This window comes from Morus notabilis, unplaced genomic scaffold (assembly GCF_000414095.1).
Source record: "Morus notabilis unplaced genomic scaffold, ASM41409v2 Scaffold1340, whole genome shotgun sequence".
NCBI classification, from domain to species: Eukaryota; Viridiplantae; Streptophyta; class Magnoliopsida; order Rosales; family Moraceae; genus Morus; species Morus notabilis.
This window is the reverse complement of record NW_010362232.1, coordinates 113879-135278: the sequence shown is the minus strand read 5'-3', so window position 1 is coordinate 135278 and position 21400 is coordinate 113879. Positions and strand designations below refer to the sequence as shown.

Genomic DNA, 21400 nt, shown 5'->3' with positions numbered 1-21400 from the left:
TTTTTTAAAGTTAAGGGGCATTTTAATATTTTGTTTGGAATGAGGGAAAACTGAAAACAAATAACGACCAAATAACGACGAGAGAGAGAGGGGAGAGAGAGAGAGAGGAGAGAGAGAGAGAGTTAGGCGGTGTTTTGTTTGTTGTGGTGGGAGAAGTGCCCGAACTGCTTGTGGTGATGGGTCCTACACTTTCTACTCTACGGCTGCACTTATCGTATGTTACGCTTTCTAGTTTCTACTTCCAAACTACTGTCCTTTTTCCACGTGGCTTTCATGCTTTTCCCTTCGGTGTACTTTCATAGTTTGGCCTATGTTTTTCTTTTTTTCATTTTCAGGCAAAGTTTTCCCATTTATTTATTTATTTATTCTTTTTTCCATTTCTTCCCTTTTTTTTTCGCTCTATTCTTGCAGCTTTAAAAAGGATGACGTTGTTTTCCTCCAAAAAAAAAAAAAAGGATGATTTTTTATGGTCTTAAAAATAATGAAGATAATAATTAAAAAAACATAGTCATTTATAGATAATGGGAAAAGTTTTTTTTTCTTTTTTTAGGGCAGGAGGGAAAGGAAAATTGTTTTTTTTTTGGTAATGACTTTTTAGAAATTGATTAATGCGTGCTTAATTAAGTAGGAAAAATGTTAATACTAGTATGCATATCTCTTAGCACAAAAAAAAAAGAATAAATTCATGAGAGGTCTCTGAATTTTTTTTTATCTCTCTTAAATTAGTCTATGTAATTAAATTTGTCTCATAAATAATCATTGAATTGAAAAAATATCGCATAAATGATCTATCGGTTAAACTTTTGAATGAAAATCGTTATATTAGATGGTAGTTATGATTTTGCGTTATTTCTTTTCTTTTTTCTTATTTATTTATTTATTTATGTTATGAAATAACTAAACTATTTCTCATGAAGTAGATAGAATTTAGACTCTTCCTTCTTAATGTTAGGATTATTGTAAGGAACTATTATTATTATTATTATAATAATAATAATTATTATTATTATTATTTTATAGTTTTATGGATATTTCCACCTTTACTAATTGAGAAAAAAAGCACTACAAAGAATGCCGCCCACTTTATCAGTAAATTCTTTTATCTTAATACTTGATAGAAATAATAACTAGTCATAGCTTAATTTGACCATAATGTATTGACCCAAGAAGAAGAAGTTCTATCTTAATACTTTATAGAATTAATAACTAGTCATAGCTTAATAATTTGACCATAATGTATTGACCCATTGATAGAATTAATAACTAAGCTAATTTGATCATAATGTATTGACCCAATAATTAATAACTAGTCATAGCTTAATAATTTGACCATAATGTATTGACCCAAGAAGAAGAAGAAGGAGGAGAAGGAGAAGAAGAAGGAGGAGGAGAAGGAGATAGAAGAAGAAGAAGAAGAAGGAGAAGGAGAAGAAGAAGAAGGATAAGGAGAAGAAGAAGATAATGCAGCAAGAAGAAGAAGAAGATAATGCAACAAGATAATGCAGCAATACGTATACAAGTGCATGAGAAAAAGATAATGCACAATACATGGAGTAGTAGAAGTTTTGAAACAAAAAGAAAACCATCAATTGCAATACGTATACAAGTGCATGAGAAAAGAGGTATATATATATAATGCTTGTACAATTGAAACAATAATAATAATTTCATAATAATTATTTTAACCGTGTAAGAGATGTTGCATCCGTTTAAAAACACAACTTTACTCTGATCAAATTTGATTCAAACAACAAAAATAACAATTTAGAGATTAATTGTAGAGAAAAATATTAATTACCAATTTTAGAGAAGTAAAAAATATTTAGAGATCTCAAATAAGACAATAGTGTAAAATAACTTAAAAATCATAACTACTATCTAATTTAACAGATTCCATCTAAAATTTTAACAGATGGACTACTTATAAGATACTTTTTCAGTTGAGAGACTATTAATAAGACAAATTTGACTACAAGGGTTAATTTTAGAGAGAGAAAAGAATTGAAGGACCATTGATGAATTTATTTAAAAAAAAAGTTCTAGGCGCAAAATCACCCATTTCTCTCCATTTTTGTTTCTTAATTAAAAAAAAAAAAAAAACCCTGAATTCAAGCGTATTACGAAATATACTATTATGAACTCAGGTTTGGGTCTTTCATCACAATTGTCGAGGTATGAATACTACACTCAAGCCAGTTGATTGACCGAGAATTATTTTGTAAATAATAAGGAAAGTTGAGAATTGTAATTTATTTGTCACTGATATTAAAAAAAAAAAAAAAAAAAAAAAAAAAAAAAAAAAAAACAGGTGGTGGTGATTGTTGTTAAGTTGCTCGTGAAGATAATGTAGCAACCCACACACTTGCATTTTTTTTTTTATTAATGAAGAATTGTTTTGACTAGAAGCGTCTAACTAATGACTCCATTTATTTCACCGATTTGAGTTTTACTACAGTAAAAAACTCTAAAAAATAATCACATCTAACTTTTTTACTACAGTAAAAAAATCTCATATAAAATTACATCTCAATTCGAATTAAAAGCTCTAATCAGCGAACTAAACATACTCTAGTTGCATTGTTTCAATTGTAAGTGCTGAGATAGTTTCTATTTGAGTAATGCAATATCATCTTTCTTTAAAAAGGAAAAAAAAAATACATATATATCTCTTGATCTTTGGTAGAAGATTTTCATATTTGCAATTTTATACTCGTATATATTTATTATACAGCAGATCAATGTAAGGCCACGGTGATTAGCAAAAAAAAAAAAAAATGTAAGGCCACGGTCAATAATTCACAAATGCCTCCTTGCGCATTTGCCGTTAGTAACATTGTCCTCTTAATATAAAAATAAAAATTAATCAAGTCTTATCAAATTTGTATAATGAGACTTGAGTTTTTTTAAGAGAGAGAGTTAAAGAGAGTGAGAAGGTCCTTAGAGAACAGAAGTTGGTTAGAGTTTTGACATTGTTTTCAGGCACGTCGTCAGATTCTCAATCGTGAAATTTGATCCTTCGACTCATATTGTCGTGGGCTTCTCGTTGGTGGTTGTGGTGTATGGTATGGTTGCTCTATTTAGGTAGATCTGAACCGGTTAGGAGCTTGAAAGTCGAATGGACGATTTCCTTTCAGAGGGGAGTTTTCTGCTTGATGGTTGAGATCTCTTCGTTGGCTATTTTCCTTGATAATTTTTTGACCGGACGCCCTTCACTGAAGGTTTCTACCAACAGTGGTTGGAGGTTTTTGCATTTTTGTAACTTTTGTGTTTTGTAGTAAGGTTGATGGTTTGCCCACTTAACCCTCTTCTGGTTTGTTATTTTTTGTTAGAATTAGGTATTTGACTTAGTGCCAATAGGATGGTCTTGGTCCGACTATAATTTTTTCTATGCAGTGTAGATGTCTCCTCTTTGTGAATTTTGATGATCTACTCCTCCAGCGCTTGACAGCTTATGTTAAAAAGAGGAGTTTTTTCCAGTCGAGCTTTCAGTCAGCTCGTTGTAAGTGTGCCAAGATGTTTTCCCGATTTCAGGTTTTAAGCGTGCGTTTGTCCCTCTAATGAGTTAGTATTATACCAAGACGATTATTTATTAGTATTTTAATGAAATGCAATTTTTCTTTTAAAAAAATTGTACACTATATTTTTTTTTTCTTTTGTTGTATATGATCCTAGCTACCACTTATTAATGTCTCGTATTAACGAGATAAAGAGCGTATGCTTGTCAAATACGGCAGTATTGTGATCATAATTGTCTCTAGTCGCTCCTCTCTTATTATAGAAAGCAAAAGGTTCATAAGGAAAATTATAATATATTAACTCATAAATCAGTCAAATACACTCACCCTCAAAAAAAAAAAAATCAATGAAATACATTTTAAAAAACAAATATAAGTTCCATTTTTTTTATATTGAGTTCACCCGTCTATTTTGGTAAATATATAGCTTGCCAACATCATTCTCGATTCAAGATAATAGAGAAGGAATTATTCTTGCTTCCTATTTGCAAAATAATAATAATAATAATAATAACAATGATAAAATAATAATAATAAATAAATAAACCAAAAGTGAGTCTAGTACGCATGAAAGCATAAGTTTTGAGACCGAAATTTAATTTAAATCAATTTATTAAAATACGTGTGTGCTTGTGTATGTGTGAGCTTCGTTTAGCTTGCAAATTGCAATCTGAGAATATATATTTTAAAAGAGAATTTACGTAAGTCGAGTTGTTTTTTAAAATATTTTAAGAAAGTGATTTGAGAAAAAAAACGAAAATAAGAAAACATGATAAAAAGTCATTTTCCCATTTATGTTTTTATGTTTCCTAGCCTAGTATTTATGAAATTGACGTCGAAATTTGATTTATCAAACTAGTTTTTTTCCTCATCCACATAATTTCTTGTTTACCGGTGAAAAAAAAATACACATAAAATGAAAATAATTCTGAATCTATGAACAAAAAATTATCAGTTAAAAATCTATAAGGGCTCGTTTATTTTACCGATTTGAGTTTTCAGTTTTAGGTTTCTACAGTAACAAGCACTCAGAAAATATCACATCTAACTTTTTCTGCTACAGTGAAAAACTCTCAAAAAATATCACATCTCAATTCGAATTGAAAACTCAAATCCGCAAAATGAACGAATGTTTATAAGAAACTATTGTGGAGCCAAGCAGAAGAATTGTCAGATTTCTTAAATGAATAAAGAAAGTTTTGGAGTTTCTTGTTTTGTTGCTAATATAAGTTCATTATAAGTCACACAAATTTAGCTTCAATTATCATCTCATGATCCAAAACATGAAAATTATAACCATAGAAAGTTTTGTATCCTTATTTTTTTTTTGAAAAAATGAGTTTTGTGTCAATTCTGAGGGCCCGTTTAGTTCGCTGATTCGAGTTTTTAATTCGAGTTGAGATGTAATTTTATGTGAGAGCTTTTTACTGTAGTAAAAAAGTTAGATGTGATTGTTTATGAGAGCTTTTTACTGTAACAAAACTCGAATTCTAAACTCGAATCAGCGAAATAGACGGGGCCTGAAGTTACAACCAATGGTTGAATTGAGAGATGCATCGTTATCTGTGACAATGATACAGATATTTAGTTAATAAAAAATAACTAAACATAGAAATCAAAGTTTGAGTAAACTTCTAAAAAAAAATAAATACTAAAGAATATATGAATTATCATACCCAGAAAGGTTGATTTTGGTTTGTATAATTTGATACATGCTATCTCCTCTTGAGTGTTTACTGGTATCATATTTTATATAAGTAGAAGGATATGTAGGTGTGAATGGTTATTTGTATATACATGTGGTAAAATTGATTCAGTTTTTATTTTTTACGTTTTTGAGAAAAAAAAAAATTTTTAAAACGGCGTTTGGGGTAATAAAGACAAAAACGAAAATGAAAATGATTTTTTAGTTTAGTGTAAAATGAGAGAGAAATAAAAAACGACTTTTAGTCATTTTTCATTTTTTTTTTTTTCGTTTTCTCCTATCTCAAGTAGAGAGAAAGAAAGAGAGAGATATTAATGAGGTTTTTTTTTATACTAAAAACAATCTCTTCATAAAACTACCAAATGCATTTTAAAAAATGATTTATGTCTGAGATTGAAAACGTTTTCATTTTTATTTTTATACAAAAAATAAAATTATTGTGGAACGAGTTCCAAACGCACCAATAGTTTTTAATGCCATTTTAAAACATGTTTTTAGTCTCATCTTTCTTTGTTTCCTAATAAAGATGAAATTTGTATATACTTCCTTAGGCAAGTAATTATACAGAACAATTTTCTTTCAATGTGTCAAGCGAATCATGTAATAGAGTATAAGTATAAAAAAGGTTCAAACTAATGTGATCGCAAAATTATTTATTTATTTATTTTGGCCTAAGACTTTTGTATAGTGACATCAGAGGGAGATCGTGGCTTAGCTCATACCTACTATTTAAAAAAAAATAAAAGAAAAAAAACTATTATTTTTCCTTAAAAAAACCACTCTTTTCAATCATTCTTTAAAAAAGAAAAAAAAAATAATTTAAAATCTGTGTCAATCAACACCTAAAATGGGGTAGTAGTTTCCTCTGGACATGGTTGACCTTTTTAATAATCGAAGATAAAATAATACTTGTAAGCTCATAATTGAAAGTTTTACTTTTTAGACGCTAGTTTGCCCATTTTAGACATGCTTAGAAAAATATTTGTTACAACCCCAAAAAAAAAAAAAAAAAAAAAAATTGATGAAGAAGAACGTGACTTATTAGCTGCCCTATATGGTTTTATCCCCTAATTAATAAGTAGAACACGCCAAACAAATTATAATAGAGTTGAGTTGTCATTAAAATAAATAATTTTTAATTTATATTTCCACGCATATATTTATTTAAGCAGGAACAATATTTCAATTTTTTATGGAAACAATATTTTCATTTTGAATATGAGAAAAGAGAAAATAGACAAATACTCTTTAAAATGCATAAGTCTTAAATTTTTATCCCTTACACTTGATTAATACTTTTTATTTAAAAAATTATAATAGTCCCCTTACATTTAATTAATACTCTTCAATCAAAGAATTATAGCACTATTAATAAAAAATAAAGAGTAAAAATCTTATAATAATGCATTTAAATGATGAGTTTATCAATTTTTTCATAACAAAAACAATTTTTTAATACGATATTGGCTTATAATTCCTACTTTACTAACAAGAAGGACCCGTTTAGAACATTTATTTAAGTTATGATTTAGATTTATTGGCGAGAACTTTATAAGAGAAAAAAATTTTGAATTAAGATAAAAAAATACTGAAACAGAGCCCAAATTTAAATTTAAGTATATATTCTGAACAAGCTTGAAGTAATGAGAATCACGCAACTAATCACTTTACCTAAACAAAGACTTAAATTCATATATATATATATATATATATATATATATATGAATTTATGTAGTCAACGAGCCGGATACATTCTTTGATTCTTTCACTCATTGGACATATATAAACACACATACATGCTGATATCATGGTTCGAGATGTATGAAAAGGCAAAACACTTTTAGAAGAAAAGAAAAAAGGAAAAAAAAAAAAAAAAAAACCCTTCTTGTCCCTTAAGAATTGATTTTTTATGGCAGACGATTAATATTTTGGTTGGAATGGCAATTCAAATTGCCAACATATAAAACTCTTTATCTTCAAATGAAAGTTATCTAAAGTACCTTCCAAGCCTATGCTATTAGGCGTCATCCCCTCCCTCTCTTCTCAACTCATTTGGGCCCATTAGTACTTTGAGTGGGCCTACTCCAATTGGCCTAACGGGCCTTGCATAAGAGTGGGCCTTCCTCCATGTTGGTCGTTAGGGTGATCCAAAACATGAAAATTGATTTTAACTAATATTTATCATTTTGTTATCAAACATAATTAAAACCAAAACATTGCTATAATAAACCTTCATTTATTAATCAATCATAAATATTCATAACTCAAGAAATAAATACTCAATTCATAACAAAAATAAATCATTTAATGTTAAAATTTAATAATTCATAACAAAAAATAAAATACTCAAATATGTTAGATAAAATATACTTACAAACCGGTATATCACAAAATAGTGAAACACGATAACATCTAATAAAATAGCTATTTATATTTTGAATAATGTGTAGAATACATATTCTCAAAATGTATACAAATAAAAGTTAGTTTGGTTTGATTTCTTTTTTAGGGGAATTGTAGTTAATAGTAGATTTTTGAAACTAAATTAAATAAATAACAGATTTTAAAACTATTTGAAGTAAGAGCAGTTTACATGAAAAATAAATCATTTACGACATAAAAATTTTTATGATAAAAAATCTTTATTTACATGGAAAAGAATTCTTTTTACAAGTTGTAAAAAGAAAATTTACGTGAAAAAATGATTTTATTAACCGTCCACGTAAACTACTATTTATTTCAAATAGATCTAAAATATGTTATTTACTACATTTTTTTAAGTATATTTAATACAAATTTATAGAATACATATAATTTCTCAAAATATATACAATACAAAATTGGTTTAGTTTTTTTAGAATTCAAACCAAACCAAATTTTTATTATTTGGTTTGGCTTGTTTTTATTTCGGTTTGGTTTGGTCTGGTCAGTTTGATTAGTTTGAATGGTTTAATACACATTCTTACAACTAATATAGGGGTTGTTCATCAGATCCAATTAACCAATCAAATTGATCAGTCCAATCCAATTAAATTCAATCCATCTTTGACAGGTAACCAACTTTAATTGGATTGAATTGGATATAAATTCTTGAAAATTGACTTGGATTAAATTACATGTTTATTTTGCTTTGAAAATACTCAATCCAAACCTATCTGACCTCTATACATTATAAAAATATATATACATACATATTTATATTATTGGTTTAAAATTTAAATTAGATTTTTTCTCAGTCACTTTCTTTCTACATTTTTCATTATTCTTTAAACTTTTTACATTTATCACTTCGTAACTTTATTTCATTTATTTAAGTTGTTCTTGGATGTTTAATCAATGTTGAAGTAACTTGGAGTTTATATGCTTTTTGGAATTTATGGATGTTAACTCTTGCTTCATTTTTTCAATTGTAGTATTTAAAAAAGTTTAACAAATAGGTTGAACATGAAAATAAAAAATATACAAAATATACAAAAAAGCTTAAGTAGAAAATTGATTGGTTCAATGCAATCCAAACCGATCTTAATTAGATTGGATTGATTTGGACGATACACTAGTAATTAGATTGGATTAGATATAGTTTTTAAAAATCGATCTTTGGTTAAATTAGTTGTTATATGACTATAGTAAATACCTTGTCTAAAAGAAATGATTCTTTTATGGTATGACCTTTTATAAGCAGTACTTGTTTTTTTTTTTTTCATTAAATATGATCAAAATTATAAAAAATAAGAAATGACTTGTTTATAATATAGATTTAATAATTAAAAACAGAACAATGTTATTAGTATTGGACACTAATAGTGTTCATTACCATTCAATAATAGAATTTAAGTTCCGCAACGTGAGACTTACAAATGGGCCCACTTTCTATTAGTGGTGGGACATGAGATCTGCTATTTCTATAGATTGTTTCATTCCCTGTCCCGTTCACAAAAATTAGCTAGGTATCTTTGAGACGGGCTCTCACTAAGTCTTGTTTGGAATATTGATAGAAGTATTAAGATAGAAATACATTATACAACAATGTGAAGTGCCTATCCCGGCACTTAGGCTGCAACATTTATCTTCAAACAAATTTAACTGTTGAATGTATTTCTCGGTCAAAAAGAGAGAGGAAAATTGATCGGTCCATGAACCAAACAGACTCTAAATTATAAAATCTTGTAATGTGAGTTGTCGACATCACTATTCGACCGGTACTAGGATATTTTTTTTTTTAATCCAATTGCAAAAGAAGAGTTTCTCTCATGATTGTTATTTGCTTCTCCAAACAAGGATTAATGGGAGATTACTGAAAGATACACGTGGTTAATTTTTTTGAACAGGAATAAGCGTGCAAGAGACAGCAGATATCATCTCTAGTGGTGGTATTTAAGTACAACATTTTTCATAAAAAACATAGAACTATGAGTGATTTATTTTTTGGACATTGTAAAAATCTTTTTAAAAAAACAAATAGTTACAAATAATAATAATAATAACAGAACTGTAAAATACATTTGAGGTGGTATAGTGCATTTAGAAAAAAAAAAAAAAAAAAAAAAAAAGCCCTAGAGGTCGTACCGGAGGCCGTTCCCTGAGTCTTTTTGCCGTCGCGAGCCCTCCTTCCGATCCGATTTCAAGCTGCCTGTAAGCCAAGCTTCTCCATGGTTGGTCTTCTGTCTGTAATTTTTGTTTGAGGAATTTCTGTTCGTAATTTTTGTTTGAGGTTGGGATTTTGTGGTGGAAAACCAAGTCTTTGAGGAGTTGCGAACTTTTCTCTTATAATCATTCGTTCGTTTCCTTCTTCTATATGATGGGTCCGGACGGGACTTCATAGATTTTACAAATCTCAAAATGGGTTGCTTTGGAATGTGAAAAATCTTAGCTCTTTGGTTAAATAAATGGTTATGGTAGAGTTTTCCCATTTGGGTTTATTATGGGGTTGTTGTAATTTGATTTGTAAAATGGTTTTGCCTTGTGAAGATGGGATTGAGAGCCTGAAACCACTCATTCGAAATTCGAATATCTACATATTGATTACGCCTCGCCTCGATTAAGACAAAATGCGCATCTGATTCCTGATTCCGCCTTTTAGAACTATGATTTTCTTTTTGTTTGTTTAGTACTGGAGATGGGGTCTTAGGTCAATGTTAATCAGATTATGAGGGAAGCATAATGTCTGATGAAGCCGGACAGATGCTAGTGGTTTATGATGATCCTTCAGACCATCGATCGTTGTCGATAGATGATACGAGCAGCACTGAGGAATCGCTCGATGAAACTAGGCTTTCCTTAGAAACTACGAATGATACAATTCCATACATTGGGCAAAGATTTGCCACTCATGATGCTGCTTATGAATTCTATAGTGAATTCGCAAAGCGATGTGGATTCTCAATCCGGAGACATCGTACGGAGGGAAAAGTTGGAGTTGGAAAAGGACTCACGCGGCGTTACTTTGTTTGCCACCGAGCTGGCAATACCCCTATCAAAAACTCCAATGAAAGCAAACCTCAAAGGAATAGAAAATCCTCCCGATGCGGGTGTCAAGCTTACATGCGTATTAGCAAGGCAGCAGAGTTAGGAGGGCCGGAATGGCGAGTCACGGGTTTTGCAAACCATCATAACCATGAACTGTTGGAGCCAAACCAAGTTCGTTTCCTTCCCGCGTATAGAACCATCTCAGAGTCAGATAAGAGTCGAATCCTTATGTTTGCTAAAACAGGAATGTCAGTGCAACAAATGATGAGGCTTATGGAGCTTGAGAAATGCGTGGAACCAGGATATCTACCGTTCACTGAGAAGGATGTGAGGAATCTGCTACAGTCATTCAGGAAGCTAGATCCTGAAGAGGAGAGCATCGACTTATTGAGAATGTGCAAAAACATTAAGGAGAAAGATCCCAACTTCAGATTTGAGTACACCCTTGATTCAAACAACCGACTTGAGAACATTGCTTGGTCATATGCATCATCACTCCAGTCGTATGACATATTTGGCGACACACTGGTGTTTGATACGACTCATCGATTGACTGCATTTGACATGCCACTTGGTATATGGGTTGGAATGAATAATTATGGTATGCCTTGCTTCTTTGGCTGCGCGCTTCTACGAGAAGAAAATTCGAGGTCGTTTTCATGGGCAGTGAAGGTAATAGTGAAAATACATTACCCTTTTTACGTCTCTTTCAATTAATCTTATATTGCACATATGTTTGTATGTAGTATAGTATCTCTGTATATACATGCCCTTTCTATGTCCAATTAATTTTATCTTGCACATAAGGGTGCATGAAGTGTTGCTTTTTAATTGATTCATTCCTATGGCAATGCTGGGCCCAGTTGGGGAATGGGACAGAAAAATCATGAGTTATGAAAATGAATGGCTGGGTAATTGCCTGTTACAATTTATCAAAAAAAAAAAAAAAAAAAAACTGTTGCTAGAGATCTTTAAAGTGGCACATAACTGTTAAGGTTTATGATCATGCACGAAAAGAAGCGGCCTAATTGACTGAATCTTAAGTGTTGGACTTGTAATGTATGTCTCAAAAGTAAAATGATTCGAGTATATATTGTTGATTGATGTAGTTGACTCCTGTGAATTGCTGACCTTTTTTTCTCTTTTACCCAATTAGTGAATGTGGATGAACACCCCCTCTTATATAGCCATGACTTTTTTGTTCATTGCTTAAAATTTTCCAATTTCACCAACAAAATGGAACTTTGTTTTCAAAGTGTGTGGATGGAAATTCACACATGTTCACACATGCACATACATGTTTACATTTTAAAAGTTTTGGTGACACATCTATTCTCTCTTTTTTGTTCATATGGAAGGCATTCTTAGGGTTCATGAATGGAAAGGCCCCTCAGACGATACTCACTGACCAAAATATGTGTCTTAAAGAGGCAATAAGCATGGAAATGCCAACCACTAAACATGCTCTTTGCATATGGATGATTGTGGCAAAATTTCCTTCATGGTTTAATGCAGTTCTAGGGGAACGCTACAATGAGTGGAAAGGAGAGTTTTATCGACTTTATAATCTGGAGTCGATACAGGATTTTGAGCTAGGGTGGAGAGACATGGTAAATTCTTTTGGGCTTCACACAAACAGGCATATTATCAACTTATATGGCTTACGCTCACTTTGGGCATTACCTTTCTTGAGAAGCTACTTTTTTGCTGGAATGACTACAATTGGCCAGTCGAAGTCCATTAACGCTTTTATCCAAAGATTCTTGAGTGCACAGACCAGGCTTGCCCACTTTGTAGAACAAGTGTGTTCTTTACCCCTTGCTTCTTTTCAGCTCTGTTTTATTTTTCATGTTTATAGCATATTCTATTTGTTACAATTCAGTTTTTGCTCCGACATTTTGTATCCCCATCTCCTACGTATTGTTTATTGAACATAAAGAGCTAGGATATGAACTGCTTTCGGGTTAGGACCAAGGTTCATGAGGATATCAAGATATGAAATATTTGTTGTTAATTATGTATATACGCCATATAGGATATTCTGTAGGTCCAGATAGAAAGATGTTTGAAAATTTATAGCTGGTCGCAGTCTTTTCGTTGCAAGCCAGAAAACACCACAGGCATAGAAAATATGTTGAATTATGGTGTGCACGAGAGACATTTATGAGATTGGAATTCTGCAACAAAAGAGGATTTGATAGCACGTAAGTTTGAAAGATTGTAGAATGCTTCGTTTTCGCCATTCTAGGATGAGCCTGGACTTGAAGAGAAGAACATGGACTTGTTTCCACATGGCCTGACTGCTATTTGACTTGTAACATTATTACTTTTGATTTTCTCTCATATAGTTATCACTCATTCAATTGTTGATCCCCAAAATGATTTTAAGTGAACCTGTGAATGGTTTAGAACAAATCACAACAAACCCATGAGAAGATGGTATAATAGCAGATTGCCTATTGTATTAAGGGAGATTAGTTTGATAAAAGGATTGATATATATATATATATATATATATTTATTGAAAAAAGGAAGCTTAAATTACGTTGTAGCTGGCTTTGTGTTCATTTATTTGTTTTGCACAAGCAGGTAGCTGTTGCTGTTGATTTCAAAGATCAAGCCGGCGAACAACAAACAATGCAACAGAATCTCCAAAATATATGCCTGAAAACAGGGGCCCCCATGGAATCACATGCTGCCTCAATTCTAACTCCGTTTGCCTTCTCTAAGCTCCAAGAACAACTTGTTTTGGCCGCCCACTATGCATCTTTCCAGATGGAAGATGGCTTTCTTGTTAGACACCATACAAAAGCCGAGGGAGGTCGGAAAGTATATTGGGTTCCTCGGGAAGGCATCATCAGTTGCAGCTGCCATCAGTTTGAGTTCTCTGGAATTCTCTGTCGGCATGCCCTTCGTGTACTCTCAACGGGAAATTGCTTTCAAATCCCTGACAGGTATCTTCCCATCCGTTGGCGTCGGATCAGCACTGCTGGAAAACTTTATCAGAATAATTCAAGTGATAATACAGAGAGAATTCAGTTTTTGCAAAACTTGGTATCCGCTCTCGTAACAGAATCTGCCAAGTCGAAGGAGAGGCTAGATATTGCAACCGACCAAGTCTCGATTCTCTTATCTCGGATACGGGAGCAGCCGGTTTCATTGCAAAACACGCGAGAGACATTTCATAGGAATATTTAATCTAATACTATACCTTAAAGAACTAGCATAGTACCAATTTTTTGTGGAAAGTAGAATATGTTGAGATCTGGAAAATGAAGGAAAATGTAATCTGGATGAGATGTGTATAAAGGCTAATGGATTGGATAGAATTTGCACGTGGCTTTAAGTTCTTTTGCATGCCATTTTTGTAGTTTTGGTACATGCAAATAGTTTTACTTTTATTTTTTGTTATTTTGACCCATATGACATTCAAAATGCTATATTCTTACTGGAATCGCTCGTGGAAAATTATATGCGAGGAAAAGAAATATACGGACTTATCTGTATTTATGTACTTTTTTTTAAGGTTATGTGCTTTTGTTTCTATTTAAACAGAATATATTCATATGACAACTAGCAGAATAGTGCATGATATATTTACCGTGGCAGTTGCCAAACATTTGGAGGATCAATCTGAAGCAACTTGCTCCATTCATTCTCATTATTGTGTCTTCAGTTGCAATGCAACAATCCTATCTATGTTTTACAGGTTTGAATTACTCAGTATTTTCTAAATTTCTGTTCAAACATTGGTGTCCAATTAGGCAAATAAAATTGAGGAAATCCCCACGTTCCATGAGGACATATAGAGCTATGAGATAACCTCAATAGTCTGTAGAACTATTGGTTTGCCTGAAAATTCATTGTAACTAATTGCGCAATTCGGTACAGCCGACAACTTCTACTGCAAGAAACTTCCCAGTTTGCTTCCAATTTGGGAATACACGGGGCAAAAGAACAAATAACAGAAACATCCATCAAACACAAAATCGAGAATCTTTTCGCTATGGTGTAGAGTGAAACCTTGAGGAGGCTTCTTGTTTTTACAGAAATCAAAAGATATTGAGCATAACTTAACCTGACAAAACTGGCTTGTTAGGGGAGGATTGTCCTCACCTTATTAAGTGGATTCTAATACGCCCCCTCACGCACAGAGTGAACCATGCCAAACCGCTAAGAATAAGTCGATATTGGGGGATCCAACATTGCAAAACTGGGTCTGCTTTGATACCATTTTACAGAAATTAAAAGATATTAGGCCTAACTCAACCTAACAAAATCGGTTTGTTAGGGGAGGATTGCCCTCACCTTATTAAGTGGATCATGTCAATATCTCCAACTAATGTGGGATTTTAATACTTGTTGAGCATGCGGCGGCTAACTGAAACAAAATGAACCTTGATTCGATGACGTCTAATAGAAGAAACGACTCGCCTGTTGTTCCATAGACAATGACTTTAGAGAAGGTGAAAGCCAGTACATGGCCTCCATTAGGTCGGATTTCTTCAACAATGGACTATACGTCTTGACCTTCAGATGCTCCAAGGCAAGCAAGGAAGAGCGACAAATGCTTCTCAGATCATTTGGAAAGATGAGAACCTGCAGTAGATACAAATGTCAGAGAGGACAATGATGAAAATAAAAAAAAGAAAAAGAAACCAAGGAAATAACAGAGTTTATCAATTCAATAAATAATACCTTCTCCGACCAAACATGCAGGCACATTCTCTTCGAGCAACGCAGGTTTGCGAGGAAGCATATCAAATTGACATACCAGCTTGAATCGTAGGTAGAAGAACATTCACATACAAAATTTACATTGCAAGTCAACAGATTTTGGGAGTTCAAATAAATCTTGGGAGACTTTTTCATGCCATAAGCTTCATAGGTAAAGGAAGTTAAATTTACCGCGTCAACTTTAATAACATCAACATCATGAATGGATCTTTGGGAAATAACCAAGCTTTTTAGGTGCTGATTTCTGATATTTTTAATATGTTGCCATCCGAGACATTCCGCTTAACGTCAAGCTCTCAAGGGTAGATTCAAAAATCCGTGCTTCCAGCGACGGGCCATCTACTTCGACGTAAAACAAGGAAAGACTCGTGAGGCTCATACAGGCGGCGAGACTAGTTTTGCAGCTCCGGCTTTGAGTACCCCAAAAATGCAAAGACTGAAGATTAATAGCTTCAATTTTAATTGTCTGATCTTTGACAAGTTGGACCTCTAAGGACTTCGGGCTCGAGGAGTTGACAAGTCCTCACAGTATCTTAAAACCAAATTCTCAAGAGAAGGGCATTTGACCAATAGATCTTCAAATGAATGATCATTCAATCCACTGACCTCTTAAGGATAAAAGCTTCAAAAATGGAAGGCTTACTTCAAAAGGAGCACTCTCCATTTTCAGACCATCCAACTTTAGAAGAGTCAAGGATTATGCATTAAGAGCCCGTTTAGTTCGCTGATTCGACCTTTTAATTTGAGTTGAGATGTGACTTTATGTGAGAGCTTTTTACTGTAGCAAAAAAGTTAGATGTGACTGTTTCTGAGAGCTTTTTACTGTAACAAAACTCAAATTCTAAACTCGAATCGGTGAAATGAACAGAGTTTAAGTATGGCCTTAGGTAAGCAATAGTGTCCAATTGTTTCATTCGTTGATGTCATAAAAAGATCAACTTCCTCCACTTTGTTCTTAGCAAACACATAATTTAACCACTTATCCACATGAGTGTTGTCTATAATGTATATAGACAGCTTAAATCGGGTTATGGATGAATCAGCAATGTAGCGCATACCTATCTCGCGGTATTTCAAACAATTGTCTACAAACTCATTGAAGTCTACTTGATAACGCAAGAGAAAACCCATCTGACTGAAATGCAACCTCGGGACCGAATACCACATGCGTCTCCAACGCTTGGAAAGAAGGCTCATTCGAACTACTTCATTGGCGGGTAGACAAGCGAGGATATGATGGATTTATAGAAGTCTCGTTCATTTCACCGATTCGAATTTAGAATTCGAGTTTTGCTATAGTAAAAAGTTATCAGAAACAGTCACATATAACTTTTTTACTACAGTAAAAAACTCACATAAAATCACATCTCAACTTGAATTAAAAACTCGAATTAGCGAACTAAACAATCTCGATTCTGGCACTTTCGAGATTCGGTCCACATCCTCACAATGTGATTCTTCACCGTTGTTTCTTCCATCAACCATTTTTACTTTTTTCGCAGTCATGACATTGGATGATATCATGATAATAATCTAAAGAAAAACAATCAAAGCATTGTCAAAGAGTGTAGTGATTCATTTTTTTTTTAATCTTTTAAGACAATTTCGAAAAGGAAAAAAAAACATGGGTTTTCCACTTCATGAAAATGACAAAGATAGATCCTTTTTTATAAAATAATAGATGTGGGAAAAGTGAGAATTTCCTTTCTTTTTTCTCTAAGAAAATCAATAAGCCATTTATGTACCTTGAGGATTTCAGCATTTAGTCCAGTGTGACTCTGTAAAAGGCAAGTTCTTACAGAGATTTTCATGATTCTGAATAAAAAGAGATATTAGGATTTGGAATAAAAACCAGTACAAACGACCAGGAAAAAAGAGATTTTTCGTGATTTTAATGCCCAAATAAAACCTAAATAAGACAACAGAACATAACAGAGTAGAATCATACCCAAGCCCTAACAACCAATTCAACAGCTTCATTGCACACAATGCTTCAAATAATCGTGCAAATCAATTTATTGATATTCCAAAAAGAGAAAGAAAATTGAAAGGAAGAAGGAACAAACAAATGAAGGAATAATCAAGCTGTTGCTGAACTGGTTCGATTCATGCAATAAAAGCAAGGGACTAAAGAACAATAAAAATGAAAGAAGAAAGGCGAAAAAAATTATCAGCTGGTGGGAGGCGCCGGAGAGGTGGTGGTTTAGCCGGTTGTCGGCAGCTGTGAGCAGTGGCGGATTTAAGTACAGCTCAGTGGAAGTTACCATCTCCACTCAAATTTTTTTGAAAAAAATATTACCTTAAAAAATTTTAAAATTTTACACTTAAACCTCTACTGAAATAATATGTTCTCACTAAAATAAATATATATTTTTATATACCCCACTAAGATAATTTGTTAAAAAAAATTTAATATATGCCCCCACTAAAATGAAAGGCTGGCTCCTCTACTGACTGTAAGTAAGTGCAATGTGGGAGGTTGATGGGGATATATTTTGGGAATAAAAAGGTCGACGGGTACGATGAAAGCAACAATTTGATGATGTTATTTTTAGGGGTTAAATTCGTAAAGTTCATGAACTTTACTCTCTTTTTATAATGGCTAATGAGTCTCTCTACTGAAAATTATACCAAATTAAACTTTAAACTCAAAAGATTGTCTTTAAATTTAATCTCTAAATTAATATTCCGTTAGATTTTAGATTAAAAAAAATTTAACATATTTGATTTAAGTTATAAATAAATGAGTAATTACCCTTTTTTCACCACTTCTTACAAAAGCTACATACATACACACACACTCTCTACTGTCACCATGAACTTACTCTCTGTCATACAAATCACTTGTCCATCCGAAAAATAGGATTAGCTCACTTTACCCTATAATTTTAAATCGCACAAAACTATTCCTAACTTATTAAGTTGTTTTAACGTTTCACGCCTTTATTTAGTATAATATTATTCGTTTTAGATCTAAAGCCACACAGGCTTACTTTTAGGTCCTTTCTTATACATCATCATCTACAACTTTTCACAAGCGATGTGAGACAGCACAACTTATCTTATTTTAACGTTTTTATCTCAAAGGATTAATAGTTGTTAGAGTTGTAACTTTTACATTTCTGTTAATGAAACGTCCATTTTTTAATAATTTAATCACAAGTTGATCATGCGACTAGTTGATAAAAGACTCTATAAAGGTCATGTCGATCCAAAGGTTTAGAAAAAGGGAAAGGTTGACATTTAAAATTTTAAGGTTAAAAGTGACAAAGAATATACGATATTACAATCGTTTCATAATTGAGAAATATGTCATAATTATATTAATATTTTTTAATAATTAGTTTTTATATATTAAAGATTCATTTCATAAATGCTCTTGATTTATTGACTAATTTTTGACATGTCTCTTGATGTTCTTGATGTTTTTTAGTATCCCCTGATAGCTCGTTACGTCTGTAAATCTGTTAGACATATAGACAGAAATAGACAGATGGACATTTTGAATGTTTTTCTATACACTAAAGGATGTTTGAACAATTTTGAAAAATTGAGGTGCTTTGAAATAGAGTACAATTTTGTGGGATAATTATGAAAATAATCTTAAAAATTATTTTAGTCACTGATTCTTTACAAATTAAACAAACTAAATTTGAAAACTATTTTTTGTTAGAAAAAAGAATGGATCTTTTTCTCGTCGATCATCCATATGACCTTTATAGTGAAGGCACTCGAACACTATCCTAACAATAACAACAATTATAATAATGATGATAATAATAATAATAATAATAATAATAATAATAATGATAATAATAATAATAATAACAATAATAATAATATATAATCAATAAAAAAAATCTAAGTTTCTACATCACAGAAGAACTATGAATCTCTTGACTGTTGTTCAAAGACGGAAACCTTTTGACTGTTGTTCCATGGATAATGACTTGAGAGAAGGTGAAAGCCAATACAAGGAATCCTTTAAGTCGGATTTCTGAAACAATAGACGATACGTCTTCACTTTCAGATGCTCTATGGCAAGCAAAGAAGCGCGACAAACGCTTCTCAAATCATTTGGAATGACGAGAGCCTGCAATTAAGAAAACAAGAAGCGTGTCTGAGAAGAGATCAAACAATTAAAAAGAAAGAAAATGAAAAAAAAAAAAAAAAACGAAATATGTAATACCTCCTCTGAGTAAACATGCAGGCACACATTCTTGCAACAATTCAAATTTGATAGCAAGCGTATCAGACTGATGTACCAGTTTGAATCGTAGGTACGACATTGGCACGTAAGTTTTACGTTGCAAACCCGCAGATTCGGAGAGTTCAAGGAAATGTTGCAAAACGTTTTCATGGAATCAGCTCTATAGGTGAAGGAAACTAAATTTACCGCATCAATTTTAATCGCGCCAACTTCCTTAACACCTGTTTGGGAAATGATCAGGTTCTTCAGGTGCCGACTTCTGATGTTTTTGATATGTTTCGATCCGATAGATTCACATATAGTCAAGCTCTCAAGGCCGGTAAGTTCAGAAATATGGTCTTCCAAGCATCGGCCTAGAAATTCGGCATTACACAAGGAAAGGCTCTTGAGACTCGCACAAGTAGCAAGACTAATTCGGCAGTTCTGAGCACTCCCAAAAAGCAAGAACTGAAGTTTAATGGCGTCAATTTTGATTCTCTGATTGGAGACAAGTTGGAGTTCGGAGGACTTTAGAGTCGAGGAAGAAATTTGGGGAGTTGACAAGTCCCTGCAGTCCCGTAAAACTAGTTCCTCAAGAGAAGGACAATTGGCCAATAGATGTTCAAATGAATGATCATTCAATCCACTGACATGTTTCAAGGACAAAAGCTTCAAAACTGGAAGGCTTACTTGAAGAGGTCCCACCATTCTCATGTATTCCAACTTTAGGTGAGTCAAGGATTTTGCACCAAGTACGGCCCCGGGCAAGCAGTGGTACAATTTTGGTACTAGGCGCGGCCATGGTTTCACATAGAGATCTAATTCCTCCAATTTGTTCTTAAGAACCACAAAATTTAACCACTTATCCACAAGAGTACTAAAGTCAACACCGCACATAATCCGAAGCTTGAATCGGGTTATAATGGATGAATCGGCGACGCTGCGCAAACCTATCTCGCGGTATTTCAAATACTCGTCTACAAACTTGGGGAAGCGGTCGCTCCCGTAGACAGAGATTTGACAAAAATTCAATGCCGGGACGTAGTACCACATGCGTCTCCAACGCTTGGAAAGAATGCTCATCTGAACTACTTCGATGGCGGGAAGAAAAGAGAGGATATGATGGATAATACAATCCGGCAATTCCGACAAGTGGTCATATTTCTTTCTTTCCTTAAGCACTTTCACTCTTTTCACTCTTTTCGCAGCCATGATATTGAATAATATTAATCTAAAGAAAATAAGCGAAAACACAAGTCAAATAAAATGTAGTGGTTCACAGAAACGCGAAAACACGAAGCATCTTAGTCTTTCTTAAAGGAAAATGTTGTCTTGCCCGATGGGGCTATGGCATAACTCCGTCAGGGCTAATTAGTATTAAGGTCCGTTTAGTATATGGTTCAACCTAGGATTCTTGATTATGATTTTTGAAAGTTAAGTTTTTTTTGAGAGAAAAATACTGTAGCATAACTAAAACTAAAGATTTGCACCGTAAAATAACCCATAAACGAAACATACAATTACTCTTTCTTAAAACCTTATATGAGAATTCATAACGTAAAAAAAAATAAAAAAGGTTTTTCACTTTATGAAAACAAGAAGATAGATCTTTTTCTTTTTCATAATAATAGTACTAGGAAGAGTGAGGACGTCTTTTTTTTTTTTTTTTTTTTTTTTCTGTCCAAGAAAATCAAGAATCCATTTATGTACCTTGAAGAATTTCAGGATTTTGTCCAATGTAACTCCGTAAAAAGGAAAGCTCCACAACATAGATTTATTACAGAATGC

General features: G+C 32.6%; 2 protein-coding genes across 3 annotated transcripts; one reads left to right on the top strand and one right to left on the bottom strand.

Moving 5' to 3' along the window:
• Window positions 1-9760: 9760 nt before the first annotated feature.
• LOC21411005 (protein FAR1-RELATED SEQUENCE 11) lies at window positions 9761-14175 on the top strand. Of its 2 annotated transcripts, none has more exons than XM_024167795.1 (4): window positions 9761-9852; window positions 10189-11358; window positions 12045-12488; window positions 13276-14175. In XM_024167795.1, exons 2-4 carry the CDS (start codon window positions 10381-10383, stop codon window positions 13882-13884), a joined length of 2031 nt encoding a protein of 676 aa, XP_024023563.1. In that variant the 5' UTR covers window positions 9761-9852; window positions 10189-10380; the 3' UTR covers window positions 13885-14175. The 2 variants fall into 2 exon arrangements, with proteins under 2 accessions (XP_024023563.1, XP_024023562.1); XM_024167794.1 differs by having other exon boundaries at window positions 9844-9872.
• A 5155-nt stretch (window positions 14176-19330) lies between these two features.
• LOC21394239 (F-box/LRR-repeat protein 13) lies at window positions 19331-20824 on the bottom strand. Its single transcript, XM_010101473.1, has 2 exons — window positions 19613-20824; window positions 19331-19516 (listed from the first exon to the last, which is right to left on the bottom strand). Exons 1-2 carry the CDS (start codon window positions 20822-20824, stop codon window positions 19331-19333), a joined length of 1398 nt encoding a protein of 465 aa, XP_010099775.1.
• Window positions 20825-21400: the final 576 nt, after the last annotated feature.